General features: G+C 44.3%; 1 protein-coding gene across 6 annotated transcripts in view; it reads left to right on the top strand.

Moving 5' to 3' along the window:
• The window catches only part of PICALM (phosphatidylinositol binding clathrin assembly protein), a 449,858-nt gene that overhangs the window by 354,655 nt on the left and 77,769 nt on the right, over positions 1-17,434 (top strand). For all 6 annotated transcript variants that reach the window (XM_069203983.1, XM_069203980.1, XM_069203982.1 and 3 more), the window contains one exon: positions 14,894-15,004. In XM_069203983.1, the coding sequence (XP_069060084.1) occupies positions 14,894-15,004 (111 nt within the window). The remainder of the gene's footprint in view (positions 1-14,893; positions 15,005-17,434) is intronic.

Raw genomic sequence — 17,434 nt, 5'->3', positions numbered from 1 at the left:
TGACTGCCAGCCAAAGACACCATTTCTAACACACATTCTAAAAAATTGTAGCTGTGATTTTGGCCAGAGTTATTTTTCTCATGTATGGGAAATGCAGCCGGGGCTGAGTTCATAAATACGTGCTGGAGTCATAAAATAGCCTTCAGTCACCAAACTAAAATATTTCACATGGGTGTGGAATCCTAGTAAATATCTACTTGCCTAAGAGGCTCAGTCCTTCAGAAAACTTATTTTTGTGTAGCGAATACTACTTGTCCCAATTTGTGCCATGCAATTGGGTGAAAAGATTTGGCAACATTATCTTTACATCATACCTATGATAATAGTCTCTGATTGCGCCTGGAAACCTATAAAGTAAGGGTTTGGACTCTAGCAAGGCTCTGATCTTGCATAGTTCTGATTTTACCCAACTCTGAACACACCAGGCCTCTTCTGATCTATAGTCACGGACAGTCTTTGTTTATGAACAACTCTACTTAGGCTAACTTTTGAATTACAGTGGAGCCAGTGCTTATTTTGAACAGGTGGTTGCTGATAGGGGTTAACCGACACTCAAACACCCTTTTTTTTTTTTTTTTTTGGTAACTAGCACTTTGTTTCTCAACTAATTTTGATTCTCTCTGAAGTTCTGGAAGACCTTCGTACAATCGTCACATAGGCAATTTAGGACAGTTGTGATGCACCCAAGTTCACAATTCATTGTGGCTTGGGCATCACCTAGTCTGTTGGGTGGGCCATGGCACAAGTGGTGCCATTTGTTGCCATTCTTGGCTTCAGTCCATTAGATTGTCAGTAGATGCCCAGAACTCATCGATAGTTGAGCCATTCGATGGCACTCACTTTTTTGGGGACATGGCTGACCTTGAGTGCTTCAAGGAGAATAGGGATACCGTTCACTCGCTCGGCCCCTCTAACCAGTCTTGCCAGCAACAGCTGCAGTTCCACCAGTTCTTTTGTGGTTTTGAATGAGGAATTCCCTGCAGTCAGCCTGTCCCCGCCAAGCAAGAAACCTAGCAATTTCAAGGGACAGGCTGTGGTGCCCGCGGCCCCATGGCCAAGGTCAGCATGCTGCCTGGTTGACCATCCCTGCACCCTCGCCCCACCTGTCAGAGCTCTTTAGTGCACCCTTGCAGGGTCACAGCCACCCTGTGGGAGGTAGAATCCTCCAATTCTTAGAAGATTGGCAAACAGTCACACCAGACGGGTGCATTCTTCAAATTGTCTGCAAGGGTTACACCTTGGCCTCATGTGATGTATGCTCTATTCGAGCCGCTCCACAGATGTCCTTTATGGCTTCTCACCATCAAAACTGTTCCTCATTGCCATTACCTCAGCACTGCATGTGTGTGAGCTTCAGCCTTTGTGTTTAGCCACCAGACACCACCTTTTTCCCCCGCAAGTCGGTTCGGCGCATTAGGGCATTCTTTCTCGCAAAAGCTGTGATGCCGTTCCACTCCAGCCAAAAAATCACTCTGCCAGCGTTCTGTGCTCCACCTCATCCCTCTAAGGATGACAAGAGACTCCATCACTTAGCCCCTAAAAGAGCACTCAGCTTCTAGATTGGTCCCACCGAAGACCACCAGGTGGGCAATCTACTATATGAATACTATTACAATACAATACAATACTCTTCATGTAATGTGCTGGCATGAAAAAGGAAAGGCGCAGAGTCCCTGTCCTAGATGTCTGCCAGACACCTATGTTGGTGTTCCTCCATACGGTCACGAAGCGGACCTGGATAGCGAGGCCTGCCAAGAAGGCCACTTTGTCCTCTTGGTTCTGCAGGACTTCCTGGATTGAGTCTATCCACAGCCTTTCTCCTTTTTGGTTCTGCTATGGTATCTATTCACAAGGTTAGGAATGTGTGGCTAGAAGTTTCTATCAGGAGAACAAGTTACTCACTTCGGTAATGCTCTTTCTGAGAGAATCTAGCCACAGATGCCTCATTGACCCTCCCATTCTCCCCGGTCGGACTATCCATCTATGATTCTGCACACGGTCTACCACTTTGCTTTTGGGGCTTCGCGTCTGTGACAGTCACATCAGAGTGCAGGAGTTGCGTCTATGTAGGCCCCAAACGGTATTTCTGGAGCAGAATGGCATCCGTGTGGAGCCACAAGTAGCCACCTTCCGGCAAGCAAAGGTACTATAGAAAAGTTTCTGGATCCAGCCTGTGACATCTGGTGAATACTCAAAATGTGAGGAATCTGTGACTAGATTGAGTCTCTACCAGAGAGAGTGCTACCGGAGGTAAGTAATCTGTTCAACTGTGCCAGCACTTTAATTATGCCAGAGTTCTGATTATAGCAGACTCCAGACTACATCAGTGCACTTTTCCTTTATTTAGTTTGGTGGGCTCGTCATGTGAAGCATTCACTTAATTTCACAAAATGTTGCCGTGAAAAAACTCTTAATTCCTCGTATGGCTCAGTACCGGGGTTGCCAACTGGGGATCAAGAGAATTGCCCTCAGTCTGACGTTCTTCACTTGACCCAATTGTGTAATTATTAGCAGATCACGAAATCTCACTTTACTATTGTGTTCTTGTTTGCTGTAATTATAGGCCCATATCACACGGCAGCAAGTCACCATTACAGCTAGATAAACTCTGCAGTCTTGTCTGCATTAAAATATTGCAGACTCTCTGTGCATGCAAAACGTGGTTTTTCGATCACGTAACATTTTCCCACATCGCTATTTTTGTGTGAACAAATGTACACACAGCGGCTGGACAGGAAGTAGTTGCTCAAGGGATGATTTCTGAGTTTTTGCACAGTCACAAAATCTGTCATTTAAATTTATTAACCAACTTCTTTATAACCCTGTCCCACCCTGGAAAAAGTCTGAAATGAACTACTGACGAGGGCTGTGTTAAATCGTTTTTCAAGGTAGGAAGCGAGTATCTGCAGGGGTTACACTAATTTCCCCCCCGACGACAAAAGAAATAAAAGTTGTAGTAAGTCGGTTTGCACATGTTCTGCTGATGTCTCGTGAGCAAATATCCACATGTATATTTACGCATGGGAAAATAGAAGTAGAAAAATTCTAGGAACAAGTCTCGGAACCTGTAACTGTCTGTTTCCATGCCTACATCTGTAAACCTTTACTAATTCCCAAAAAGTCGCAATATGTGCCAATGGAAGGCCATAGACCTATAGGTGCCCTTTTGTTTCGGTTTTACACTGATTCCCCATTTTTTTTTATATTGATATCTATCATATTGATATCAAGTAAATCAAATTTACTCAATTGATACTGTTTGGAAATGATACTTAAAGTTTTTTTTAAAAGTAAGTAAATATGTCACATTAGTTTTTTTCCGCAAGTTGCAATTTTTTATGTTCATACATTTTATTTTAAAATCAAACAAATTGGAGGATAGTTTAGGAAAACTGTGAGCGAAATTCGTCATTTTTTTTTTTTTTTTTCAAACGTCAAATATCTTTCTAAACATTGTTTGCTTACAAAATAACATCACTAGCCTTGCATTCATTCTCTGCATGTATTTGCATACAATATAGGAGCATTCTAGGAGCAATAAAATAGCTACAAGTTGTTGGGCTTTGTGAGTATATATTTTTATGTAGAAACCATTGTCATTAATACAAGTTGAGGTTACAACTCGTAATATTTCTTACAGTGCACACCTGAGCAGTAAAGGTTTTGTTAATGAACTGTGTGCACCATTTTCAACATCTTACACATATGGATGCATATCCTTCCGCAGATAATCCCGTTGTTCTCTGGACAAAATAAACATGGAGACTTGTTCTCCTTAAAGCCTGGTCATCAGGCGATAGTAATTTAATATCCCTTTTCCACCCCAAGGATCCATGTGTAGGTGCAGTCAATCACAAGCAGTTCTGATACCGGTTTCTTATTTATCGCAGACAAAACCAACCTAGAATTGGTTTTGTACTGACTGAAAGTAAACAGCATGTGTTGTAAGGACTTATGCATTAGATAATATGTATCTGGACCTATTTCCTCGATGGCGAAGAGCCAATTTGCACTTGTTTCATCAAGGCATTTGTTCTACTATCATGTTAAGTTTGTAACATGACAACCCCTTTTGCACATGCTGTTTTATTAAATATGGGTTGAGAATGACTTGGTTGACTCAGTTTACCTTTTTAATTATGTCAGTCAACTCATTACAATAATTTGCATGCTAATACAGTTGTACGAATGTGTTGTACTTCTTTATGCATGCAGGCTTTTAAAACCTTTATTATTTGTATGCATAATTCAGTCTTTAAAATTAAACCAGTTTCTCTACTAAAAAAAAGCCACCCATAATTCTCATCAGTGTCACTGTATTTACAGATAAGGCTCATTATGTGTGCTCTTTTTCTAATTTGCGGCCTGTTAGTGGTTTCTAAAACATAGTGATTGACAGCAGATGTAGGACAGTTTAGCACGATGTTCTCTACTTCGAGTTACATGGTTAAATACTAGGTGTGTAAGAAATGTTACTCAGTTTACAGATTATATTGTTTAATAAGAGCAGATTCTTTCTCATCCCATTGATCTGCACTCTCATTTCATGCTGAAAGCATATCTCACTCATATTTTGTCCTATGAATCTCAGGGATTGACATACATTCACATACACCCTGCCGTTCAACAGCTGCTGCCGCACTTTGTCAGGCTTTCACATTCCTAATGATGGCTTTGTTACTGTTTTAATTGGATTCAGTTGTATAATTGTCAGCATTATTTAAGCTTGTGTGCCACTCACATCTCCATCATGGACTTTCAGATGGAGCTTTGGCCAACACTGTCATCATGGCGCCACCACGTGTAATGTGTAGAGACCTGGGTGCCGAGTTAAGTAGTTGTGTTCGTAACTGACTGAAATTCAAGATTTAATTTTACATTTTGTTACCAATGTGACCTTGCTGATAGCTGTTCAAGTGATTTGCTTTAAAAAAAAAAAAAAACAGATGGCACACAATATGGTTATTGATTACCAACATGAAGAATACTCCTTCATTATTATTATAACAGTTCCGTTTTCTCAACAAATAGTTCATAGTTCTTAATCATGTTGCCCAACAGATACACACCCACGTTCTATGCCAAATCCAGATTTTATCTAGTTCAGACTGTGTTCTGTGCATAAATAATGACCTGAAATGCACATTTTCCAGTACTCTCCATTAAATAGAAGAAGCCAAACAACAATCTTGAAACCTAAAAGATTGATAGATTTTATGGAAAAAAATAAGTGACAATAGTAGAACAACAGCAGTTGATCTTTGTACATCCGACAACTTTTCTGAGAACCCACAGCCTCTTAAAGGCTGCACAGTTCCCCTAGAATGATGCAAATATGAAAGAGAAACATTGAAACTGAAATAAAGAGAAAATCTGTATTACAGAGAACAGTTGTATTTTTTCAAGATCTTGTTTATTATGAAACAAACGTCTAGTCAGATTATTCATTGTAGAGCCTCTTCAAAGTATGATGGACGGGCCATTGTGTGCATAGTGTGTCAGTGCTTAGGGTTTCAATTCTTTTTTTTTTTCTTTTCTAAATATACTCCTTCAGACCTAGACCTAGTTTCGTTATCTGTCATTTTGAATACATTTCTTTCAACTGTGACATTTTGTGTAGATTGACCAGTTCTTTCAGCTTTCCTGATCATGTCTTTTAAATATTTTAAATAAGTCTTCTGATACTAGTGTTATTATATTACAGTGACACGGTTTGTTAAATTAAGAATATGGTGATGCTAGTGTTTTGGATAAATAGGAAAAGTGCAGTGTGTAGTAGTGTGCCACGTTTAAATCTGTAATGGCTGCTTATGATAAAAGGATATCCTGGCACATCAGGTTTCTCTAAAAATGTTCCCTTACTTACCTTTCAGTGCTAGAGTTGTAGAGTTAACAGTCTATCAAGACCTCAATGTGTTTCGTTCTGCACTTGTGGAAATATTTCTCATTTGTGTTTTGTGCTTTTTCAGGCGATATTATCAGCAGTGATAACAATATATTTGCATTCTGTTTTTATATGTTATCTGTGCCTTTGGGGAGAGTTTAAATAGAATACATTGGTCCAAATGACAGTCAAGCAGAGGACAATCAACATTGTGTTGTAATTTGTTTCTGATCCCAGGCCAACCGTATGGTTCATGAGCAGGTGTTTTTGGTTGAATTCTATTTTGAATGTGTAGAGTATAGGTCTATTCGCTTGTGAGCTTCCTCCAAATTTGCTTTCAGATTCATTGCTGCACATGGGCCAACTTAACTCAGATATTTGAGTTGACCTGAAATAAACACCCCAACTTTCACTCTTTACAAATACTTTGTACTGTGAATGACATTTTTATGGCATCTTTTTAGTTTCATACTAGGCACAACAACTTTATATATTCATTTGCATTTTTGTATCTACTCCTATTTCGTCTTGTGGCAAAAACTATATTTAATGCAGTGCTTCTTCTAAGACATTTCTCCTTTGTAACTGTACCATGGAAAGTGGAACAATAAATAGGCAGTGGTGACTTTAAACCCTTCGCTGCCAGGCCTTTTCTCCCTCAGGTAGCAGGCCTTTTCTGATGGATACAACTACCTGTGGATTCCTCACCTAATGAATACTCCCATGTCGCCAGCATTCGACGGAAATCTTCTTCCTAGTCTCTGCACGTCGACGAGGACGTCACTCTAGCCCACGCGACGCCGTCTGACGTCATACAGTCAATAAGAGTTCCTCGACGACGTGCCGACGTCAGTTCCCTTTTTTCCGTGCATTCGAAACGGTTATCTTCGAGGGAGCAACTGTTACTTTCGTGGTTACAGTGTATTTTTTGCTGCGTAGTCCTTCGCTGCAGTAATAATGTCGCAGAGAAAGTCGGGTTTTAAGCCTTGTCGTGAGTGTGGGGGCAAGATGTCAGTTACGGATCCTCACTCCGACTGCCTTTGGTGTTTAAGCTCCGACCACGACGTCTCGACTTGCGATTCATGCCACCACGTGAATCCAAAGGCCCTCAAGGAACGTGAGGCGAAGTTGTTTATGGCGAAGTCGAAGAAAGAAAAACATCATAAAAAGTCTTCTTCGCCAAGGCATCGGCGTCATCGAGACTCCCGGCGCGTAGAGAATCACGGCGCCATTCAAGCAAGGAGACTCGTTCCAGGTCTTCGGATCGGCGGCGGAGGACTTGGGAGGTCAGTCCCACGGTCACGCCGCATCCATCGACGCCGTTGCCCTCTCAGGCGTCACCGACTTCACCTGGACAGGCATCGGTGATTGAAGTGGTGCAGCCACTGGTGTTGTCTCCGGCGTCGCAGACGTCGAGGCCGGCGTCGGGGTAGCATTCGATACAGGCACCCCAGTATCCGGCTTTTCCCACCCCTGGAGCCGATAGTACCGCATTCCTAAATGCGATGTATACCATCTTCCAACAGATGGCTCCAGGGGGTGCTCCGGCTGGCCCTTTGGCCTTTTCATTGGGTGATCCTGCGCCTCTACGGCCGGCACCCTTTATGCCCTTTCTCCCTTTTGGGAATGTGGGCTCGGCGCCGGTGTCGGCGCCGGTGACTTCAGAGGGATTGGTCCCGGAGATTTCCATTCCGTCGTCGGGATTTCGTCCTGTGACTCCGGTGGGTCCATCCGCTCCGAGTGCTCTTTCATCGGCGCCGAAGTTACCTGTGGCGCCGGACGCGGCGTCGGTGGCTTCTGAAGATCGGCGCCGATCTTCGGCTTCGGCGGAGGCATTGTCGACTCCGCGTATCGAGCAGAGGCTTCATTCGAGGAGACGTGCTCTCCGTTTATTAGAGGAGCAGGAGTACCAACGAGTCCTGGAAGAAGGAGAACTAGAGGACTCGGGTGATGGACTGCATGGTCTAGATACAGCCAGTGGGCTGGACATTTCCCCTGAGTGGGATCTTTCGTCTCCAGGGGAATACACGGAGGAGGCTGCTTCCTTTCACGCAGTCGTACGGAAGGCAGCTAGTTTTCTGGACCTGCCTTTGCCGGTGGCAGAGACAAAACAGAACCTTCTGACAGAGGTGCTTCATCCGGCCTCAGCTGCGGCAGAGCCTCTATTGCCGTTTAATGACGCTTTGCTGGATCCGGTGCTAGAGGTGTGGAAGAGACCAGTATCTTCCCCAGCGGTTCATAGAGCCGTAGCCAGGAGGTATCGAGCTGCACCAACTGACCCTGGCTTTCTTTCTAGACACCCTACACCGGAGAGCTTGGTGGTGCAGGCCTCCTGTTCATCCAAATCAGCTCCTGGTTCTTTCCCGACGGTGCCTGGGGACAGGGACTCGAAGAAACTGGATGCGCAGTCCAAGAAAATCTTTTCGTCCTGCAGTCTGGCGTTGAAGGCCACCAACGCAACTTGTATCCTGGGGAGATATATTCATGCTCTTATGGATGACATTTCCTCATCATTTACGGAGCTTCCCCAGGGTCTTTTGGATGTTGTTTCAGATGCCCAGGCTGCCGCGACCCAGATTATTCCGTCTGGGCTGGACACCACCGACTCGGTGGCCAGAGCAATGGGCACGACTGTGGTGGCAAGGAGACAGGCCTGGCTCCGTAATTCGGGGTTTTCTGCGGATGTGCAGTCAACCCTATTGGATCTCCCTTTTGATGGGGACAAGCTGTTTGGCGCCAAGGCAGATTCGGCCTTGGAACATTTTAAGGAGAGCAGGGCCACAGCCAAATCGTTAGGACTCCAAGCTCCTTCTTCCTCTGCCTCTTCCAGGATTTTCAGGAGGTTTTGGGGATTTGGGCGTGGCTCTTCCTCCTCTTCCTTTCGGGGGAGATTCCAGCAACCTGCCTCTTCCCATCCCTATAGATCTTTTAGAGGGAGAGGGAGGGCCCGCACCAGAGGAGCCTCTCAGCAGCACTCTGCCTCTTCCTCGTCCTCTGGAGGGGTGCAGCAGGGAAAGCAGCCTTAGGCTTCCACCATTTCCCACTCACTCCTCTCCTGTAGGGGGAAGATTACAGCATTTTCTCCGCAAGTGGAAGACTATTACAACGGACACTTGGGTTCTCAGTATTGTGGGAAAAGGGCTACACCCTTCCCTTTCGGGAGTTCCCGCCCCTCATCCCGCCCCGCCCATCTTATTGTTCAGAAGAACACCTCCTGTTGCTAGAACAGGAGGTACAAGTCCTCCTTTCAAAGGGCGCGGTAGAGTTGGTCCCAGAGCAGGAAAGGGGTCGAGGTTGTTACTCAAGGTATTTCCTGATTCCCAAGAAGGATGGTCGGTTGAGACCAATCCTGGACCTGAGGATCTTGAATTGGTTCCTCAAACAGGAAAAGTTCAAGATGCTGACCGTAGCTCAGGTGCTTTTGGCGTTGAACAAGGAAGATTGGATGGTGTCTGTCGACTTGCAGGATGGTTACTTTCATATCCCGATACTCAAGTCACACAGGAAGTATCTCCGATTTATGGTGGGATCGCAGCACTATCAGTTTGCGGTCCTTCCGTTTGGTCTTACTTCAGCACCTCGAGTCTTCACAAAGGTGATGTCGGTGGTTGCGGCAGAGCTCAGAAGGAAGGGGATAGCAGTATTCCCTTACTTGGACGACTGGTTGATCAAAGCCAAGTCGCCGGAGCTTGTGTCGCATCATCTGCAGTCAACGACTCAGTTGTTGTTCGACCTGGGTTTTTCGGTGAACGAGCCCAAATCTCACCTGGAGCCCTCTCAGCGCCTCCTGTTCATAGGGGCAGTACTGGATACAACATTGAGTCGAGCCTTTCCTCCGCCTCAGCGGATTCAAGATATTCAGGAATTGGTTCCAATGTTTCGAAATGGAGCGGTAGTTCCAGTCCTCAAGGTCCTTCGTCTGCTCGGTCTGTTTGCCTCCTGCATTCTGTTGGTCACGCATGCTCGCTGGCACATGAGGGCTCTTCAGTGGTGCCTCCGAAGGCAGTGGTCTCAACACAAAGGAGATCTAGAAGGTGCTGTCAAGATCTCCAGAGATGCTGCTGTGGACTTGAAGTGGTGGATTGCGAGCAACAATCTTTCACAAGGAAAGCCGTTCGCGCAGTCGCCACCAGTGGCCACGGTCATAACGGATGCTTCCACTCTAGGGTGGGGAGCTCATCTGGGGGATCTGGAGATCAAAGGCCTTTGGTCTCCAGAGGAGCAGATGTTTCATATCAATCTGTTAGAGTTACGGGCTGTACGTCTGGCTCTCAAGGCCTTCCTCCCTTCCCTTCGTGGTCAGTCGGTACAGGTCCTGACGGACAATACTACCACGATGTGGTACATAAACAAACAGGGAGGAGTAGGGTCGTACCTTCTCTGCAGAGAAGCTCTTCGACTATGGTCCTGGGCAAAGGACCATCAGATTTGCTTGGTAGCAAATCATCTGGCCGGGGTCTTGAATGTACGTGCGGACGGTCTCAGTCGCCAATTCTCGGCAGACCACGAGTGGCGTCTCCATCCAGATCAAGCCCGTTTGATCTTCCAAAGGTGGGGGTTTCCTCGGGTAGATCTGTTTGCCACTCTGGAGAACGCGCATTGTCCGTTATTCTGCAGCCTCCAGTATCCGATGCAGGGAGCGTTGGGGGACGCATTTCAAATAACCTGGTGCGGCCAGTTGCTTTACGCGTTTCCTCCCATACCCTTGATTCCTCGAGTATTGAGGAAGATTCGCCAAGACCGGGCGCTAGTCATCTTAATAGCTCCGGATTGGCCAAGGAGGGTGTGGTATTCCGACCTTCTCCAACTCTCAATGTGCCCTCCGCTCCGTCTCCCTTTCAGGGCAGACCTCCTCTCGCAGTCGCAGGGGCAGGTTTTACACCCCAACCTCCAGAGTCTGCACCTACATGCCTGGAGATTGAACGGGGCAACCTTAGTTCCTTCTCTCTCCCGCCTGATGTAGTGGATGTTATATTAGCGGCCAGGCGACACTCCACTAAATCTATCTACGCTAATAGGTGGTCTAAATTTGTTGCGTGGTGTGGAGAGAGGCAGATTGATCACTTACATGCTCATCTATCGGACGTTTTGTCTTTTGCTCTGTCTCTAGCGCAGAAAGGTTGTGCAGTGGCTACCATTAAGGGTTATTTGTCGGCCTTGTCAGCCTTCATTTGTCTTCCAGACCAACCATCGTTATTTAAATCCCCTATTGTTATCAGATTCTTGAAAGGTCTTCTAAATAAATATCCTCCAAAACCATTTGTTATGCCGCAATGGGATTTGTCCTTGGTCCTGACTTTCCTTATGGGGTCCCCTTTCGAGCCTATGCATTCTTGCCCCTTAAGGTATTTGGTTATAAAAACAGTTTTTCTGGTAGCTATAACATCTGCAAGGAGAGTGAGTGAGTTGCAGGCCTTATCGGTAAAGCCCCCTTATACAACTTTTTATGGGGATAAGGTGGTGTTGAGGACCAAGGCTGCTTTCCTCCCGAAGGTTGTTTCACCCTTCCATTTGGCTCAGACAATTACTTTGTCCACGTTCTATCCTCCGCCTCATCCTTCTAAAGAGGAAGAAAGACTGCACCGTCTGGACCCAAAGAGGGCGTTGAGCTTCTTTATTGATAGAACAAAGGATTTCAGGCTGGAGGATCAGCTGTTCATCGGGTACGTGGGCAAGAGGAGAGGAAAGGCAGTCCACAAGAGAACACTCTCCAGGTGGGTGGTTCTTTGCATTAAAATCTGTTACTCTTTGGCAAAGAAGGACCCTCCTGAGGGCATTAGAGCTCATTCCACCAGAGCTAAGTCGGCCACTTCGGCCTTGGCCAGAGGTGTTCCTGTGGTTGACATCTGCAAGGCCGCAACTTGGTTGTCCCTTCACACTTTTGCGAAACATTACTGTTTGGACTCTGAGGTCAGAAGGGACGGCCATTTTGCACGGTCAGTGCTGCAGGATTTCTTGGTTTGACCATTTAGGCACCCGCCACCGGGCGTGGTACTGCTTTGGGACTCTATTCATTAGGTGAGGAATCCACAGGTAGTTGTATCCATCAGAAGAACGAGTTACTTACCTTCGGTAACGACTTTTCTGGTGGATACATTAGCTACCTGTGGATTCCTCACAGTCCCACCCGCCTCCCCGTTGCCTTTCTGGTCTTACCAAGTAATCCTTGAGTGCGCTCCTCTTGGTCTTCAAGGTTGCAATAGATGTTGTATATATAGATACTTGTGTATATTTATCTGTATATATATATATATATATATGTATATATCTTTGTGTACATACATGATTTGCATATATTTGTTCGTTATATTAAATTTACAGCCATTCATTGCAATATTGTGTATTTTACAAGGTTATGGGATGTTGCCTTGCTCTTTCATTGCATTGGGTTGTTGTTCTCATGCACGTAAAAAATGTTGGTACTGACGTCGGCACGTCGTCGAGGACCTCTTATTGCCTGTATGACGTCAGACGGCGTTGCGTGGGCTAGAGTGACGTCCTCGTCGACGTGCAGAGACTAGGAAGAAGATTTCCGTCGAATGCTGGCGCCATGGGAGTATTCATTAGGTGAGGAATCCACAGGTAGCTAATGTATCCACCAGAAAAGTCGTTACCGAAGGTAAGTAACTCGTTCTTTTTGGCCATTTGGGGCAGTTCGTGAATAGGCCCTCATAACTTTTTGTCCACATAATCTACCCACACCAAATTGTGTCCTTTTTTCCAACATCCTAGGGATTCTAGAGGTACACAGAGTTTGTGGGTTCCCCTGGAGGAGTCCAAGCAATTAGCCAAAATATAGCGAAAATTTCGTTTTTGTTTTTGTTTTTAAAGAATGGGAAAAAAGGGCTGTAGAAGAAGTCTTGTGAAGGACATCAACAAAGGGTTTGCGGTGTGCAAAAATCACCATCTTCTCAGCTTTCGGGAACAGGCAGACTTGAATCAGAAAACCACATTTTTCAACACAATTTTGGCATTTTACTGGGACGTACACCATTTTTACAATTTTGTGTGTTTTTAGCCTCCTTCCAGTTAGTGACAGAAATGGGTGTGAAACCAATGCTGGATCTTGGAAAATGTGTGATTTCAAGCAAAGTTGGAGGTTTGCGGGGGCATTGTGGGTAAGAAAATGGTGCGGAGTGCATGTGAAACACAGTACCCTGGACTCACCCAGATATTTACTTTTCAGATGTGTCTAGGTCTCGTAGATTTTTCTAGATGGCAGCATCCCAAAGTCCAAAAAGTGCATACCTCACCATTCCAAGTGAGACGATTTTGAGAGTTAGACAAACTCTCATGGCCCAAATGTAAAACCAAAACCCCAAATAATCGAATGTCCTCTTGCTTGTCGTGGGATAAGACGTTTTAGTGTGCGGGGGAGAGCTGAAAGACTGTTACCCCGTTCAGCTGGGGTGGGAGCATAACCATGTCCATACTGGTTGGTAGCCATCAGCCCACTACTTCTTATTTTTTTTTAAATTTCCAGCCATCTAGTAGGCTTTCACCCCCCACCCCGACCCCCCCCCCACCCCTGGGAAGAGATCGGGGGTAATTACCCCCATCTGCCCACCGGTGGGCAGAACAACTTTGTCCCCATTTATTACGGGTGGGAGTATGGACATACCCCCTCCCTCTTCTTTTTTTTATTTTTATTTTTTTAAATCTTCCCTGGTCTCTGGTGGTCTTTCTGCTCCCCCTTTGGGGCAGATGGGTCTTACACAAATAGGCTGATCTGCCTCAAGGGGGGGCAGAAATGACCAACAGTAATGTGCCCCCATGGGGAGCGACCCTTGCCCAAGGGGCTGCCCCCCTCAAACAAAACACACACATACACACACGCCAATCCCTGGTGCCTAGGTGGTCAGCCTAATAGAAATAGGCTGATCTACCCCCAAAGATGGATGCAATGGCCTAAAATAAATTTGCCCTCCGGGGAAGCGACCCTTGCCTAAAGGGTCGCTCCCTATCTGAAAAAAAAAAAATCCCTGGCTTGGGGGCAGATCGGCCTAATTAAAATAGGCGATCTGCCGGCCTAAAATAAATTTGCCCCCAAGTAGAGCAACCCTTGCCTAAGGGGTCGCTCCCCTTGCGTGAAATTGGTGTTAAAAAAATGTCTTGTGTCTAGTGGTTTCTGCCCCCCTTGGGGGTAGTTTGGCCTAAAATAAAATTGCCCCCAGGGGAGCGACCCTTTCCTAAAGGATCACTCCCCATCCTCCATTTAAAAAAAAAAAAATGGTGCCTAATGGTTTCTGCATTATTTCCACATGAGCTATGTATGTGGACATGTTCATCTTGCTATTAGATTTATTTATCATGCACACTTGCAATGTCCTAGTGCACAAGTAAATCACCCAGATACACTGTTTTGGATTGCAGTGTCCGGTCTTGTCCTAGGAGTCTATAGGTATTGTAGTTATTTGTTTGCTGTGTTGTCATACAAAATGTAAATAAGCAGATACTTAAAATGTGTAACTTTCAGCTAACCTGAACATAAATAAAAGATCTTCAAAAACTGCCAAATTTATGAAAAAGATAAAAAAGGTTTAACTTGCATAAATACAAGCAATTACTACTCCTTTGCCAAGGGCTATGTACATATTTTAAATTAGTTAAAATGACATACCTACAGAAGAGTAACACAAATACTACCAATTAAACTACAAACTACTTTTAAATTTGAACTAGGTAGTTTATGCTTATTTTTATTGCGATCTTAAACATGTTCTAAAATCACCAAACACATATGTAGACTCTGAGGCTGTTACTGAAATGTCGGTGGCTAAGATATTCTTTAACACTGATATTTGGGAATCATACTTCATTGGAAGTAGATCTTATCTGTGAATTATTTTTAGGGTCTGGAGACATTTACAAATGCCAGTCTTCAGCTATGCAATTTATTATCACATCACCTAGACCACTCAAACATATCATTGCAAGACCTTACAGAAGTGCTTGTTCATGTTTAGTATTGCGATACATAGATGTTATTATATGTTCCTGTTTTTTTAGGTTTCACGCCTTCTCTTGCTGCTCAGTCACATACCTCAGCTGGCCTTAACGTTGATTTTGATTCTGTGTTTGGAAACAAATCTCCAACAAGCAATACAATAGATGCGAGTGGTAAGGATAATATGTTTTTTGCAATTGTTAATAATTAATCTTGATCTGAATATTTGATTTCTCATGGTTTTGGTGGCATCAACAAGCTGACTGTTTATAACTGTATTTTGCTAAAATACAATTCCAGCTGGAATTAGTCGTCTTCTGGTTTGGGTCCTCCACCTACACCATTTCCCAAAGTAAATAAAACAAATTTATTTTTCATCAGGTTTCTGCACTCTAAACGCGATGATTGTGTAGTATCTCCATGCTTCCATTAACATTGACTCTTCATTTATTCCACACAACCAGAAATCCATGATTATTAAAGCACAAAGTTTGTCTAAACTAAGTTTTTTTTTTTTTTTTTTTATTTAAATCTTTTCTATCCACTTCTCCTGCAGTGTACAGCTTATGCCTCAATTTTATCACAACTGAACTTTGACAGCAGCCATCCACTCTCCACACCCTCACAGCAGTTCTCCAATGCTCGCCTTCCTTGTTCTCCAAGCATTGTTATCATATCACCAGAAGCTCATTGACATACTCTAGGTACCCATTGTGACCAGAATAAAACCTATATAAGCGTGCCTAACCTAAAATGCAGCTTTCCTTTCCAGCCTGCTCAAACTATAAGGTGGCTCGAGAGGACTCAAAAGTATAGACACTTCCTACTTGAAAGCACAAGATAGAAAACAGCACATGTCCAGCAGTATTCCTTCTCAAAAGCTGCAGCCCTCCTATTGAACACTTTCACAGCTGATATCAAAATCAGAATCCTTGCCTTTCCGATGGATACATCATTCCCTTGATTCCTTACCTTATGAGTACTTCTTCGAGGCTTCAGATTGGTTCGAAAAACATTTTTCTGCAGAAATGACACATCAGCGCCAATAGGTGGCACCTCACAGTTCTAGACATGACTCCTCTTCTTGATGCAATGTCACCAGAGATTACATATCTCCAAGGGACATGGAGGTAAAAATTATTATTGATTGGCTAGGAAATCAGGGGAGTGTTGGTACACTTACCTATGAACAATTGCCATGGCATTAAAAAAAATTAAAAAACTGTTTCTTACTGGTAACCAGTGAAGCTGCCCTAAGAAAGGTAAAGTATGTGTTATTTTAGAAGTATCCATAACAGGGTGAGCAGCACATGTTGCATCAACCTACGTTGCTGAAGAAATCCATCTGGAGTACAAGGACATATGGCACTGCCAGAGTTTAGCCTTGACTGGATCACAGAATGCACTATTCTCCAGTATTGGATTTTTCATAGGCACATGCTTAAATCATTCCCCGTCGTCGAAGTGGGAGTCCCACTGTACCATAATAAATCCGTTTATGTCACTATCATAGGCTAGAATGCCAATGTAAAAGTCATGTTAATAGCCTATCTGTCCTTTAAAAAAATAAAAAAATAAAAGGATCAACCTTGAACCATAACCAATCATGCAACAGCGCCCTCTAGAACACTCCCAACAGAGGCTGAGTCCCTCAGATTTTCTACCGCACGTCATGTGAAGGGATTTTCCCAGAGCTGTGCTCAGTTTCTTCAGCTATTACTTCTTTTTGGATCTACCAAGATTATATTTCATGTTTCATTCCACTGACCCTGGCACTAATATGTCAGAGTAGGTGAAAAAAAGCCAACAGACTACAACACAGTTCTAACCTTTTCCTCAAATACTTTCATGTTCTGAGAAATGAGACTATTATTGAGACCGGCACTACAGAAACCTAAATCTGTCACTAATGATGAGGTCAGCGAGGGTTCCTTCGTCTCACAGGAGAAGTCAAAGGGAGAAGGCACGCCAAAGCTCCCCAGAAGACGTCAAGAAGAGCCATAAAGACTTATCATGAGTCATCATAAGCACTTCTCACAGAAAGACAAAATTGAAAAAAACTTTCTCAGAGGCAGACCCTCAACTCTCTCTTCAACCCTGACACTAAATCAGAGAGATTCTCATATCCTGACAATGAGGCGACTACAGCAAAGCCACTGTCAAAATCATTGTTAGCAACAATTACGATGACAATGTCGACGACCATAACCATGTCAACTATTTTTGCCTCACATGACAGCCTCACCTCACATATGACAGCCTCCTCTACGGTGGCCTCATCTACAAATGACCTAATCTACAATTGGTATTGTCGACGATGGCATTGTCTATGATGGCCTCAGCTATGACGGTCATTGACGATGGTCATCTACAACGGTTGTCAACGATGTGGTCGTTGACAGCAGTAAAGATATGTAATGGTAATGGAAATGTTTCTGCCTTTGGTGCTAGAAATCCATCCTCTACTTGCATAATCTGGCAAATAACTATCCTGTCTCTACTGGCTAGCTCAATCACAGTTGGTACATGCGTCCATTAAGTTACGGCTTGCAACAATATCAAGAAATAGATGCTCATCACATTTTCTCTGTTTCTGCTCTTGC

This window comes from Pleurodeles waltl, chromosome 8 (genome assembly GCF_031143425.1).
Source record: "Pleurodeles waltl isolate 20211129_DDA chromosome 8, aPleWal1.hap1.20221129, whole genome shotgun sequence".
Lineage (NCBI taxonomy): Eukaryota > Metazoa > Chordata > Amphibia > Caudata > Salamandridae > Pleurodeles > Pleurodeles waltl.
This window is presented reverse-complemented; position numbering and strand designations above follow the sequence as displayed.